The following is a 15,434-nucleotide window of genomic DNA, read 5'->3' as shown; positions in this document are numbered from 1 at the left end:
GGGCGGGGTGGGGGAGGTACTGCGGAGTGGTGGGGCAAGGCCCGAGGGGGTGGGAGAGGGTCTGGCCCACGGTGCGCCTGGGCTGGGACTGGTCCCGCCGGCGCAGGGTAGCAGGAAGCTCTCCACACACTTGACGGACCTGGGCTAGGACTCTGGGACTAATTTCTCATTCCAATTTTTTAATAGTCAATTCTAAGCATATACCCTGAGCCCAGGAAAGCTCTGAGTTTTGTTTAACACCTTGGAGGAGCCTAAACACAACAGGTGCCAGTTGGTGGCTATGGGGGTAGTGTCTTGAATTACTTCTCATTGCTGAGACAAAATACTTGATACCCACAAATTAAAGGTGGAAACATTTATTTTGGCTCACAGTTTGTAGAGCTTTCAGCATAGCAGAGGGACTTCACAAAGGAGAAACAGCCCATGGCAAGGCAGGCAGAAGATGGCAGTAGCAGCAGCAAGCCTCCTTTTCTCTTTTATCCCTATCTCATCCAAGACATAAGTCTTTTGGGTGGTGTCACATGCGGAACTGTGATAAACCAATCAGTGGGCTAGCTTAGTAGCACATACCCTTAATCCAATTTGATGCCCTTAATCCACATTCACATACCCTAGACCCAGGTACCTCAAGTCCCATCTATTACTGTATGAGGCTTTGTGGGGGACATCTAGGTACAAGGTATAGCAGGTAGTAAAGTTGTGATTGAAACACCTTACCTTGACCCACACTAAAAACAGACTTCAAGTGTTGATCAATACATGCATGCATGTCACAACATATGTATTTGTATAAAAAAAAAACGAATTGCAGTTATTGGACTTTGTTCATGTCATTTACTGTGATACTTCCTAGTTTTTTCTTTCTTTCTTTTTGTTATTGTGGAATGTCTCTGCCACTAAATTGTTTTCTTGATTCATTATTGACCCATAGAGAATACAGAATGAGATGGCTACCTCTTAGGACTGGGTGCACAGAAGACTTAGAAATGGGCAGGGAGTGAAAAGGAAGAACATACAGAAAGAGCATGTGTAAATTGTCATCCTCTAGGAGGTGTCTTACACATTGTTTACAGACAGAATTACTTTTCCTGAGAAACTCACATAATTTTCAGCTTTCTAGGAAGTTCAGTCATTGATCCTGTTATAGCTACTCAGGACTTAATCCTTAGTTTTATTATCTGAAAGGAAGCAGCTCCTCTTGTCATTACTTATAAGAGCATGAAACTGCACCACTGCCAACTACCAAAACAACTTGATTGCAATTTAGGAACCTGGTTCCTTTGCTTTGGTTTTTTGTTTCTATTTTTTGTATGTGTTTGTTTTGTGAGCTTGAACCAAGAGCCTCATGCATAGAAAGTATGTACTGAACTACAACCCTAAGACCAGTTCCCTTTGAAGTTTCCTAGATAAATAAGAACATTTTCTAGTCTTCTCAGTATGTAAAAATAGCAAAGGATAATTGAGGAAGGGTATATTGAATGCACAAAGCTTTGGTCTCTGTATGGCTGAGGACAGTTTACCCAGTTCTTGAAACAAACTATTACTGACATAGATGAATGTATTTCTTTAAAATTTTAAATGAATATTATGTAAGGAAATTTCATTCTAAGGGATGAGGATATAACTCTAGCATGCTTGAGGCCCTGGCTTTAATCTCCAGCACTCAAATCCCATAGGAAAGAAATTTCAGTCTTCAGATGTTTAACAAAGATCTTAAATCTGGATTCCCAGGCATGGTAGCAGATATACATGTTATACCATTTTGGGAGAATGAGGAAGGAGGATCAAAAATATGAGCGCAATCTGGGCAGCTTACCAAGACTGTGTCTCAAATGAAAAATACGGGAAAGGGAGACGGTAGCTCAACACAAGAGCATTTACATAGCATGTGTGAGGCCTTGAGTTCAGTCCCCAGTACTGCAAAGAAAATGTTTCATCTAGCATTTACCCTTTAAAGCCCTTGTTTGTGTTGCTTTAAGGTATGCTCCTATTGCATTCTCATGCCCAATGGTAGGTGATGCCTGAAATGAAATACCTAAGACCAGAGCACAGTGAATGAAGGAGATGGAATCTCATCTTGCCTTTCAGTTATTGGTCTGCAACATTTTTTACTTTACTTTTTAAAGAAGTGTTAAGCTCAGCACACACAGACACATATACACACAAATGTGTATGTATTTTGTATGATAGGAAAGTCAGTGATTTAGAATTTCTACTTTTATAAGCATAGGTCAATATAGAATAACCAATAATATGTAAGAAATGCATCAGTGGAAAAATACTAAGAACATGGATAGATATGTCTACATGTAAATATAAGTAGATCTAGATATATCTAGATGCACATGTACATATTTATGTATAACTACAAATATTTATATTTGAAGCAAGAAACATTGGTGTATATTTGAAAGTTAGAAGTCAAATTTCCATTTTATTTTACTTGATACAAATTTTATCAGTAAATCCAAAGAGATTGTTTTAAAAGCTATTAAAAGGGAGAGAACTCTAATATGAAATGAAATTAGTATAACCAAACCAATAGTTTTCCAATGTGTACTATATCATTATTCAGAAACATAAAGCAAAACCTTACTTCTAAATTATTAAGATAGTTGAACAGTTTTTAGAGTTACCTGTGAAAGTATAAAAATGTGTATGAATAAATTTTGAAATATTAACATCTTAACCATTTTAAAAGTTGTGTTCACACAGCTTTTCAATTTATCTCTGTTAGAAGTAGCAGTAGTAGGGGCCGGGGAGATGGCTCAGTGGAATATGCACTTCCCTGGCAAGCACAAGGGCCTGAGTTCAATCCTCGGTTCCGGGAAAAAAAAAAAAAAAGAAGTAGCAGTAGTTAATGCCACCCTAGGAACTTACAGACAAGTCAAGAGATAAGCATAGTCAGCATAGTACAGCACAGATTAGTGATGCTAATTCTCCCACTCCTCCTGTCTCAGCCTCCTTGACACTGGGATTATAGGGCTACGCCACCGCACTCAATTTCAGTGGCTGCCAGTGGAATTACCAATTCCCTTTGAATTTGCAGCCAGGATGTCAGCATGTGGATCCCTTAAAGGAGTGGGGGAGAAAGACTAGAAATATGAAACCATACTCTTCTAGAAGGGTACAATTGACTTGCTCAGGCTGTTAAATACAAACTAGATTCTAGCCCAGCCCTAAAAGAGATTGTTTAGCCAATTCCTTGTGATGGTAGATTCTGTAGACTTTCTACATTGCCTGAAAAGCAGTATGAAGGACTAAGGAATGTAATAAGTTAAGTTAAATCTTAGGAAAGTAGTTAAAGGGTGGAAATATAGCTCAGTGGCCCAGTGCCTGCCTGGCAAGTCATGAGTTTGATTCCTGATACCCTCCCCCTAAAAAAAGGAAAGCAACTAAAAAGGCACAGTATGAATTCTTGCCCTCATCATGAACTGTTGGATTTTTAGTGGTGAGGCTGGTGGTATGTTGCTGGGCAGAAGGTATGGCCAGGAGACAGCTGGCCACCAACTCCAGTCTGATTTCTCACTGGTAACTTCTAAATACTGTCTCTTCAGGATACAATGTTTGATAGTGTTCAGTTGTTACATGATCAGATCAACTGGCCCCATATATCCCCTCCACAAATGAATGTAAACCTCAGTACAGATTTTAGTATTTTCCTTGCTAAATAAAATCTTGAACTTTATCCCCAATTTTTACTACAATGATGGCTATGAGAGACAAGAAAGGCAGTTTCCTAGAGCTGGCTGGACTTAGAAACACTGACTTAAAATGATAAGACTCAAGACTGTGAGATGTGTTAGCTTAGTCACAAATACAAACAGGTTGACCAAGTTTATTTCTCCCTTTAGCAAGTTATAGCAGAAACAAGATTATGAAACACTTTTTTTTTTTTTTTTTTTTTTTTTGGCAGAACCGGGGATTGAACGCAGACCCTTGCACTTGCCAGGGAAGCGCTTATTCCACTGAGCCATTTCCCTGGCCCCAACACTTTCTTTATTAAAAGCAAGGCACATAGGGACTGGGAAGATAACCCATGGCCTAAGTGCCTGCCTAGCAAGCACAAGGACCTGGGTTTGATCCCCAGTACCACATGCCATACTGGCCACTGAAACTGAGTGTGGTGGCACAGCCCTATAATCCCGTTGTTGAAGAGGCTGAGACAGGAGGATCCCTATGAGTCCAAGCTGCATAGTGAGACCCTATACCAAATAAATAAATAAAATATTTTTTTAAAAAAAACAAGGCACAGGAAGTTAATGAGATGACCCCTGGGGTCCAGGGGTGTATTTGTGTATCTAACAACTTAATACAAAACTCCATGTCTTAAAACAGCAAACATAACTGTCGTCCTGTTTCTATGGGTTAGGAAGCTTAATGTGGCTTTGCTGGATGCTCTGACTCTGGTGTTTTGTGACTATAGTTATCATATGGGGCTGTGATCTTTGCTGAATGTGCCTTGGGGTGGCTTTACTGTCAAGGTCATTCACATGGTTGTTCAGAGTTCCAGTTTCTTCTTATATGGGCCTTCCCCTAGAAGCTCTTCCAACATGGAAGCCTTAGTTTTCCTGTAAAACTAATCTCAAAAGTGGCTGCTTTGCTGCCCTGCCATGAACTGCTCTCCCCACGATGCCTTTCTCCCATGCCACCCTGCCTTGGGGTCAGCGTACTAGGGATGGAAACCTCTACAAACTGTGAACCAAATAAACCTTTCCTCCTTTAACTTGTGGGTGTCAGATATTTTGTCTCAGCAGAGAGAAAAGTAATTAAGACAAATGGCTTTTCAGATGGAATATAGTATGAAGTCCATCTTATTGTGAGAAAGTGCTAACCTACTATGGCTTTCTGGAGCTAAGTTTATAATAGAAATAAATTGGTACCTCAAAAGATAAATAGTGCCAGAAGTGAACTAAAAATGTAATAGCAAGGAAGAACAAAACAAATCAGCCATAGATCTTGAGTTACATGTGACCACTCTGTATGTGGGCAAGGCATGGGGAGCTCCCAACAGCATTGCTATGTTATAACATGACTCCACTGCAAAGCAGTTGAAGTTCATGTTGATCCTAGTGATACAGGGGAAATGATGGGAGTTACGAGTTCAGATGTGTTGGCCACTCCTGCGTCCTTCACCCTAGAAGTTAGCAGTTCATCTTAGAAACATTTCCATCCAAAGTGGCTAAATGAAGACATGTAAAAAATATCGATAGGTAAAAGGAACAGCTGTCACTATTTTTGAAATATTGTGGGGAGCACATAACTCCCAGAAACCCTTGGAAAAACCATTGAATGTGTTTCTTTTTTTTTTTTAATAAATTTATTTATTTATTTATTTTGTGTGTGTGTGGCCAGCTCAGCCCACCAGGAGGCAGGGCTGGTTGGCATGTGGTGCTGGGGGATTGAACTGCGGTCCCTGTGCTTTGCTTGGCTTAGCTTGTTCTAAGTAGGTGCTTTAGACCACTGAGCCATCTCACCAGCCCTGAATGTGTTTCTTTCATGCCTGTGATTCTTTAGTGGTTCTGTAACTAGATTGTTTTTAACTCTTCCTTCTTGGTGGTTTGGTTTTGCTTTTGTTTTTTCCTGTAAAGCATGTTTTCAGAGAGTGTAATCAGTTTAGTAATGAGGAAGCTATTGAAAGATTTTGAGGCTAGTAGCTGAGGAACGAATGTATTCAATGTAACCTCTTCCTCTACACAGGGACTGCATGAGTCCTCAGAGAAGCCCCCTGTGTCTGTGGCCTGTGGCAGTGAGAGCCCCCTGGATGGGATCTGCTTGAGTGAATCAGATAAGACTGCCGTGCTCACCTTGATAAGAGAAGAGGTAAAGGCTTTCTGGTTTTGTCTGCATATTACTCCATTTTCTTTGGCAAGCCCAAGTGCCAGCCAGTAGATTCCATGTCTCTTGGCCCAGGTTACCCAGGCTCCAAATTCTTCTCTGCAGTTCATTCATGTAACTCACATAAAGGCTCCCTATAAGACGCAGCTAGTGGAGCCCTAACATGCTGGTTTCCAGGGAAAAAAATAGATGTTCTGAGACACTCTTAGAAATTTTATATGCTTTTTTACTTTTAGTCTTGAAGTTTTAAATATCTAAGTCTGCCAACTCTGTTGTTGTCCATGTAAGCTCATGCCTAAGAATACCTCAAATTCTAGGCTTGTTGTAGTATAAAATTGGGTTCCTAATTCCATCCATTCTTTAAACAGTTTATTCTTCCCCAGATCCTATATTGTATTTACTTAGTAGCCTCTGTTCCACCTAGATCACTGGCCATCCTTTCCCAGGTGATCTCAAAATATGGAAGACACTGTCATACACTTCTGATCAGTTACCGCACTCAGACAAGTGTCTTCTCTGTATCTGTGTGTGTGTGTGTGTGTGTGTGTGTGTGTGTGTGTTGATTCTTAAGATTCCCCCCCTTTTTTAAAGAAGATAGCTCTCTTGGTGTAACAAGCTGGATTTTATATATGATAAAAGTAGTTAAGTACCTCAACTGTAGGTCTGTCAACATTTTATGACATCATGATAAGCCAGTTGTGCACGATGTCAGCACTGTTGTCATGTCTGGGGAGCAGTGGTGAGACTTGCCAAGATCTTATGAGTAAGAAAAGGGACTTTATCCTCCTCCTGTAAGTTAGACTATGACTTGGCCACTTTTTGGATCAAAGCAAAGGTGTGCCTTGTCACCAGAAACACACATATTGCTTCTGTTCTTGAAATCCTTATTAAAGATAGCCAAGTGAAGACCATACCAATCAAAAGAGGGAAGTGCAGCCCAGGAAGAGCTGTGAAAGGGGAACCATGAATGTTCCTTGCAGACTCAACCAGGGAAGTAGAGTTGACTGATGGATTTAATGAGTATCTTTCCAATTACTAAGTGTATCCCAAATATGGATATGGGTTCTGGTCTAACTAGGAAGATCCTGCCCACAGTGAGGGATGCTAGAGAGGGATGTACCCAGTCTCTGCATTCTGCTTCTGTGTTCCTCTTTCTGACTCCAGCTTTATCAAGCATTCAGAGATCTCTATGGAATGAAAATGTGCTGGCCATGCCAACTTCTAATATTCTGATTTGTGGCACCTACATTTCTCATCCCAAAGAAAATTGATGGTCTGGCTCTACTGCAGTTATGTTGTTTTGGTGAAGGTGAACCTGCCAGGAAGATGGCTCTGCCTTGATGTCCTTCCTGTTCAGACTTCAGACCTACAGAGTTGAGAGCCAGTCTCTGGGCCAAGTTAGGATTCAGGCTTGTCCATCCTTATCTGGTAACTACAGTTCAGCATTTTGTGTAGCAGAGCATGCCCTTTTCCAAATGTTTATGAATGTTAAAAAAATGCTGAGGCTTTATATTCCTAATGTTGGAAGAATGTCCTAGGTTGTACTTGGTCTTGTGTTGTTTTTAGTCTCCAGTGTTAAATTCAAAAACTGTAATAGACTGATTTGGTAAGACCAAACTTTATTTTTACGTAGATAATCACTAAAGAAATTGAAGCAAATGAGTGGAAGAAAAAATATGAAGAGACGCGACAAGAAGTCTTGGAGATGAGGTTAGACTGGAAGCTGGGGGGAGGTCAGAGGTCTTTATATAGATGCTTGCACATGAGGGCTGTGCTCTTAGCACTCACAGTTGGACTGAGTGTGTTACTTCCTGAGTTACTCATGGCTAATCCTCTACTCCAGTGATGGCTATTATCTGGGCTTTCAGAACATCAATAAGCATGACTCACCTTCATGTTGTTGTTGTTTTTTTGGTGGAACTCAAGATTTGACCCCAAAGCCCCGCTATCACTGAGCTGCTTCTTTTTTTTTTTTTTTTTTTGTGGAACCGGGGATTGAACTCAGGCCCTTGCACTTGCCAGGAAAGCGCTTATTCCACTGAGCCATCTCCCCGGCCCTCCCGAGCTGCTTCTTCAGCCCTTTTATTTTATTAATTTTTAACATTTTATTTATTTGTATTTGTTTGGTTTTTTAGTAATAGGGATTGAACCCTGCACCTCTGCACCGAGCTGTATCTCAGCATCTTTTTATAAATTTGAGACAGGGTTGCTGAGTTCAAACTTGCTATCCTTCTCCCTCAGCCTCCCAGTGTGCTGGGATTATAGATGTGTACCTTCATGGCTGGCAGTGTTGTCCAGGCTGGTCTCACACTTGCAATCCATGTGCCTCAGCTCCCTAAAAATAGCATTAAAGAGAAAAGGAAAAAAAGTGTAGCTAATGTGTAGAGCATACAATCAGCGTTTGAGTGATTAACAAACATTTTACTTAATGTTCACTCTAATTTGTGTTTCTTGTATGTTGTTTTTTTAAACACTTCCCACGTGTGAAGCCCTGTGTTGTGCAGAGTAGAGAAGAAGGGACAGTTCTGTCCTTAGAGAGCTCACAGTGCCATAACCAGGAGCTTAGATTTGTTGGACACTACCAGTGAGGGTGCCAGAGAAGAGTACTGGCACTGGACAGGGTGGAAAGGACAGTGTGATTCTTCGCTAAATGAAAGGTTCATCTGAGAGGGTGATCCTTACAGTCTTTGAATGAGTGGGGTACTTTTGGAATTAGGACATAAAATTTACAGCCATCAGAGGAGACAGGATGCCTGGAAGGGTAGATTGAACCCAGGAAAGCCTGAAGTCAGATTGGCTATTACAGCAAGAGCAATAATTAGATGGGTGGATGGATGGATGGATGGATGGATGGATGGATGGATAGATAGATAGAAGACAGACAGACAGACAAGATAGATAATATTTACAAGCTAGTAAGTACCATTCATTTATTAGCATTGAACTCATGGAAACAGCCTTTTAGCTTGTATCTGAATGAAACTTGCTTATGACATGTAAGGCACATCATTTTATAAGTTAGATTTTAACTAGAAGTCCTTGGGGCCAGTGAGATGGCTCAGTAGAATAAGCGCTTCCCTGGCAAGCACAAGGGCCTGAGTTCAACCCTCGGTTCCGCCAAAAAAAAAAAAAAAAGAAGAAGAAGTCCTCCTGCTTCAGTCACCAAGAATGCTAGGTTTATAAGCATGCATTACCATGCCTGACGTAAAAGATTTATTTGTATAGGGGGAATTAATCTGTTACCTTGAGGTATTCAAATAGGTCTGCAGAAAAGGTGAAGGCACTTGTTTCTACAAGAAGAATGAAAGACTCTTTAAACAAAATATTTAAGGAAAACCTATTGGGGCTAGAGATGTGGCTCAGTGGTGGAGCATATGCATGGTATGTACAGTGCCCTAAGTTCAGTCACCAGCAGCAAAAATCACAAACAACACTTAAGTCTCCCCACTTCTGTAGGGTTGGGAATACAAATCTTTTTAATAAACCTAAACAAAGATGTGAATAGGGAAACAGGTAGACAGGTTACATAAATTTAACAGTATGTTAACAAGTGTATTTGTTGAGGTAACATTTCTCTGACTTTCATTGTTTACAAGTTCTCTTTTGATAATACTTTTCTTTTTTTATTTAGGAAAATTGTGGCTGAATATGAAAAGACCATTGCCCAAATGATTGGTAAGGAGAAAGCTTTTTTCCTAGGCTCTGAGCCATAGCAACTGTCTTAACTTGTTCTGGCTGCTATAACCTGGGTGGGTTATAAACAACTGACATTTCTTTCTCCCAGCTGTCAAGGCCATGGTAGGTAAGTGTGTAGCTGAGGTCAGTGTCTTAGTGTGGTGGCGGTGAGGCTTTGAGAGACCAAGTACCCAAACTGCAACTCAGAACCTACTTATATATTACAAAGTGCCAAAACTGCAATCAAACTTGAGTATGGAGATTTTAGTTTAGAAAAAACAATTGTTACCCAGTGCCTGGCTTATGTGCCAGTGGAGAATGCTCCATGTGCCTGCTATGGCAAGCACATCATAGGTCTGCACCACTGTCTCAGTCCTTTCTCACTTCATTCTTACATGGTAACTGGAGGGCTGCCCAGCTCTCAAGCTCTAGCTCTGCTCTGCTCTGGTCTGGTCTCAGTCTCTCTTTCCCTCCTTCTTGTCCCCCCAGCCCATCCCTCTCTCCCTGTCTGTCACATAATTGTTGTACATATTTATGGGTTACAGTATGAGAATTCTAAACATAAATATAATGTAATGATTAAACCAGAGTAATTTAATTACCCCATCTCAAACACTTATCATTTCTTTGTATTGGGAACCTTTGAACGGCTGTGTTCTAGCACTTTATGAAACAAACAGAACATCACGATAGTCTGGTCACCATACTATGCTGTAGAATCCTGGGACTTATCCTACAATCTACCTGAATTTTGGTACTTATTACCCAGCCTGCTCCATCCCCACTCCCTCCCACTTCACTGACTACTCTTCTGTTTGCTGCTTCTGTGAAATCAATTTTTCAGTGTCTACAAAATATGTAATGTTTGTCCTTCTATGTCTGGATCATCTCAGTTAATATAATGCTCTCTGCATTCAAGAACACTAATTCTGTCTATGCCCCTGTGACTTGATTACCTCCCCACCCAACATTGTCACTGGGGTGTAGATTTCCACCAGTGAACAAGGAGCAGGGAATATAAGCATTACTCATGGATACTTTCCAGATTATGACACAAACTTCAGCTTGTGGATCACTGACTTCCATGGGGACTACAAGGTTGCTGCACACACTGGACATTGTTCCTGAGGGATATATCCTACGAGCTCCTGGTCAAAGCATTTTCATCAGTTAAAGAGTGCACTCTTATCTCATGTGTGTTCTTATTTAAAGATACTTTATTTGATACACATTGTTCATTTATTAGCACCAAACTCATGACCAACAGCCCTTTAACTCATGTAAATAAAGCTTGCTTATCACATGTATTAAGGCACACTACAGCTTCTTATGCTTAGCAACACTTAGTAAGACTTCAGCACCACCTTTGGGGTCATTTCCAATAGCAAGATCACCAGCAAAAAGCACTAAAATACAAAATGTGGCACTAGTAGACCACAGAATGTTCACTTGTTGTGAAATGCAGAAAGTCATCTTGTTCACCCTCAAGTAAGATTATGCACATCCATTGATTAAAAATTTTAGTCTCATATCCAAAAGTAACTGAAAAAGCTAATGAGTATTGATTTTGAGATGCAGATTAATTTGAGTAAGTAGGCAAATTGGCAGATATAGATGGTAAATGACAAGGATCAACTGAATCCCTTGCATTCTGTGAGAAGTCCTTTGGGTGTTCAGTGCCTAGCATGTTGGTGGTCTACTGTGTCCGTAACACCTAGTCTGTAGACTCTTCTTCTGATGTAGTGTCTCTACTCACTAGAAGTTCAAATTTCTCTCCATTAGAGCCAGTATGTCTTATAAAGCCATAGTGCTCTGTCATCCTGCACTGAACTTAGAGCTCTGCTAGTGAATATTGTAGGATTGACTTCCTCAGTCAAAGTATGTCTCATCTTCCAGCACTTGTATATATTTTTTTTTATTTTTTCAAAATTTTATTGATAAACAGCTAGCAATGAGACAGTTTCAAATCAAATCAGAAGTACAGTTTCAACAAATAACACACTGCATATATTCTTCTTAGTGGTTAATTGCTGTACAAGATGTGGACTTGAGATCCTATTTACAAACACCATTAGAACAAATCATTCTATTCATTAAGAGAATGCAACTATATATCTATCCTAACCACTTTGAATACACAGATACAAAATGGACATTCATCTCTATACCCTATTTTTTCTAAGTTCCATTATTGAATATTATAGGTGTGTAAACTCAGCAAAATATTCTAAAAGAGTCCAGTAGACCATAATAGCATTGGGTCTTCTGTTTAACTGGTAATGTCAGAAATTATTGACCTGAGTCCCCCACAGCTCAACATAATAGCATGGCTTTACTTCCTATATTTCGTCTTCATACTTTTCTACTGGATGGTTAAGACCAAGGTAAAGCAGGACCTGTGCAATAAGAGTTGTAGCTTTTTGGTCTGGGAAGGTCAGTGAAATGCCCTCAGGATTTATCCTGAGATCCTGTACCTCAGATTGTAGAACCTTTGTCAGCCAGCACTTGTATATTGAAGTGAGTTTCTGCTGTTAATATCACCGAATGCCTTTCACCTGGGCCTTTGTTGTACTGTCCCTTCTGTGTACTCATTTCCCAGTGGCTGTGTGATTGCCACCTCAAATATCTGCTCAGATCTCACCCCAGAGGAAGACTCCTGTCTACCACACTAGACACTGTCCTGCCCTGTCCTTTTCCCTGCTTTGGCCTTTCCCACTTCCCTTGTCATCCTATTTCCCCTTCCTGGAATATGAGTCCTTGAGAAAGGAATTTTTTAACATCCATGGCTGTGTCCCTATTGCTACGAACATTACTTGGTTCACTGAGTACCTCTTAGCTCTCTTGAATAACATGCCAAAATAAGCAGCCATTGCTTTTGACTGGTTCTTCTCAGAAGACGAACAGAGGACCAGCATGACCTCTCAGAAGAGCTTCCAGCAGCTGACCATGGAGAAGGAGCAAGCACTGGCTGACCTGAACTCTGTTGAAAGATCCCTCTCTGACCTGTTCAGGAGATATGAGAACCTGAAAGGCGTGCTGGAAGGGTTCAAGAAGGTAATATGTCCTCCTTCATGTGTCCCCTGACTCATGAGGGAATGTCTTGGTGGTATACGGGGCTGGGAAGGTGACCTTTTGGCAGGTCTCACGTCCTCTTAGCCTTGTTTTCTAGCTTAGTCTTCTCTCGTAATGATGGCTTTTTCCAGAATTTTCTCTCTGTGGTTGTTCAGGTGGAAGCTAGCCTGCAGGGATAGGGAGGGCATGTCTTAGTAATTTCTACTGGGCCAAGCTAATGAACCCCAGACACACCCAGATTAATCAGACTGTGCTACAGAGGACAGACCTAGAGCTCTCAGACCTCAACAGGATTCTAAAATAATTGTTTTTGGTAGTACCTGGGAATGAACCCAGAGTCTTCGTATTGAGCTATATCACACCAAAATATCACTGAAAAAATCCAATCTGCACATTCTAGAATAAATTAAATGTAACAGTTTAGTTGTATGCTATCAATAACACATTTGCAGTACTGAAAATCATGTGCTGTGTGGATGTGGTGCTAGGGATGAAATCAGGGGCCATGCACATGCTAGGTAAGTGCTTTGCTACTGAGTTACACCCCCAGCCTTTGAAATTGTTTATTTTCATATGAAATAAAAATGAAGAGTGAATAAATCATGATTCAGTTTTGAACAAGGCGTTCTTAAAAGAGTTATGTTGGCATAACTGAACACCAGTGAATATTATCACAAAAAATTATATATAGCATTTATTCAGTTAGAGTAGCATTTGCCCATTCATATCTAAGTTAGTTTTTCCCATTTTTAAAAAGTATGCATTCTGCTAGACATGGTGGCACAATCCTGTAATCCCAGCACTTGGGAGGCTGGTGCAAGAGGATCACTGTAAATTTGAGGACAGCCTGCGCTACAAAGTGAGTTCAAGGCCAGCCTGAACTGCATAATGAAACCTTATCTCAAAAAGAAAAAAAATAATAAGTTAATTCTTTTTTTGGAACCAGGAATCAAACTCACTCAGGACTCATGCTTGCCAGGCAGACACTGTGCCACTGAGCTATGTCCTCCCTTTAAAAGTGTGCCTGTGATGCAGGACATACTAGTAGTAGAAGAAATACAAAATGACCTGCTTGTTTTTTTTCACTTTGAAACAGAATGAAGAAGCCTTGAAAAAATGTGCTCAGGATTACTTAGCCAGAGTCAAACAAGAGGAACAGCGATACCAGGCCCTGAAAACTCATGCAGAGGAGAAACTAGACAGGTAAGAGTTCATAGTTTGTTTTTGCTGTTTGTTTTGTTTTAGTTGGAATCTCACTATATAGTCATGGCTGGGCTTGAACTCTGTACTCTCATCCAGCTGGCCTCGAAACATAGGTGCTAGGATTTAGGTATGCACAACCACTGGCAAGAGCTGGTAAGTTTCACGTCTCATGATGTTATGGGGAGATTGAAGGGAGGCAGGTAGGATTTTTTTAAATCCTAAAATGTTATCCATGTACATTTTGCTGCCTGTGTTCCTATTATAAATTTTTTTTATTTCTCCTTCTTGTTCCCATAAGCACTATTATTAAAAGTTTATTGTATGTCCTTTAGTCCTTCCTTTGTGTCTTTGCAAATACCACTCAAAATGGTTTTATTTTCCTTTAAAAACTAGTAATATTGGAATTATAACTATACAAACTTTCTCTTTTATTTACTAATGCGTATATGAAGGCCATTATTCCACATCAGAAGAGATAAGTGGCCAAATTATTTTTATTGGATTGTAGAACTATAACTTTGTTTGTTTGTTTAGACAGTCATACATGTAGTTTAGGCTGGACCTGAACTCACTGTGTATTCCAGGCTGGCCCAAACTCATGATAATCCTCCTGCCTCAGCCTTCTGAATGCTAAAATTACCAATGAATGCCACCACCCACAACTGTTGCTTTCTCTTTTTAAAAAACTTTTTAAAAATTAATGGACAGTTAGGTAGTTACAAACTTTTTCCATTATAAACAGAGCAGAGTTTTTCTGTAAGTATTGGATTTTCTGGTCAGAAGATGCGTGCAGCAGGAAAACAACTAAAACTAAGGAAATCAAAATGTGTATACATTTCAAATTGTCCTAGTTACTATTGCTTTGCAAAACAAAATGACAGTGCCAGTTTTCCTTCCAGTCACCACATGGTTCTGTTTCCTTGCTTCTGGACTAACACATAGTCATTCTTGTTAATTTTTGGTGATCTGATAAATTTTAGAAGTTTAGCATTTGGGTGTTGGGTGTAGCCCAGTGGTAGCTGCTTAGCATGCATGAGACTCTGGTTCAATCCCAAGAACTCCACCAAGAAGTTATTTTACTTTGTATGACTCTTAGCTGGCAATAATGACACACTCATCAATCCCAGACCTCTGGGAAGCTGAGGCAGGAAGATCACAAGTTTGAGCCCAGGTTGGGCAATTTAACAACTTTGTGAGATCTTGTCTCAGAAGATTTTGTAAAGGGCTGGATGACAAAAACATCATGGTGTAGTGACAAAGAAACTGACCCAAGGATCAGTAGAACAGAACAGAAGATGTAGAAACAACTCCAAGGGCCAGCCAAATAACTCAGTGAATTAAAGCACTTGCAAGCAGGTGCAGGGGCCAGGGGTTCAATCCCCAGGCCTGGTTTGCTGGCCCTGCTGCCGGGGCATGCTGAGAGGCAGTTGAGACTGGGCATGGTGGCGCATGCCTGTAATCCCAGCTTTTGGGAGGCTGTAAACAGGTGGATCACTGTAAAAAAGAAAAGAGAAAGAAAAAGAAACAACTTCAAACACACTCAGCTGGGCTGGGGAGATGGCTCAGTGGAATAAGCGCTTCCCTGGCAAGTGCAAGGGCCTGAGTTCAATCTCTGGTTCTGAAACACACACAGTCTCTCTCTCTCT

The 15,434-nt window shown here is 40.5% G+C and overlaps 1 protein-coding gene across 6 annotated transcripts in view; it reads left to right on the top strand.

Annotated features, from left to right (window-relative positions):
- Positions 1–15,434, top strand: part of Tacc1 (transforming acidic coiled-coil containing protein 1) — a 112,385-nt gene that overhangs the window by 92,666 nt on the left and 4,285 nt on the right. For all 6 annotated transcript variants that reach the window (XM_023722029.1, XM_023722028.1, XM_004637242.2 and 3 more), the window contains 5 exons: positions 5,701–5,823; positions 7,472–7,548; positions 9,470–9,513; positions 12,407–12,567; positions 13,682–13,788. In XM_023722029.1, the coding sequence (XP_023577797.1) occupies positions 5,701–5,823; positions 7,472–7,548; positions 9,470–9,513; positions 12,407–12,567; positions 13,682–13,788 (512 nt within the window). The remainder of the gene's footprint in view (positions 1–5,700; positions 5,824–7,471; positions 7,549–9,469; positions 9,514–12,406; positions 12,568–13,681; positions 13,789–15,434) is intronic.

The sequence above is a fragment of the Octodon degus genome, unplaced genomic scaffold (assembly GCF_000260255.1).
Source record: "Octodon degus isolate 3935 unplaced genomic scaffold, OctDeg1.0 scaffold00088, whole genome shotgun sequence".
Taxonomy (NCBI): domain Eukaryota; kingdom Metazoa; phylum Chordata; class Mammalia; order Rodentia; family Octodontidae; genus Octodon; species Octodon degus.
This window is presented reverse-complemented; position numbering and strand designations above follow the sequence as displayed.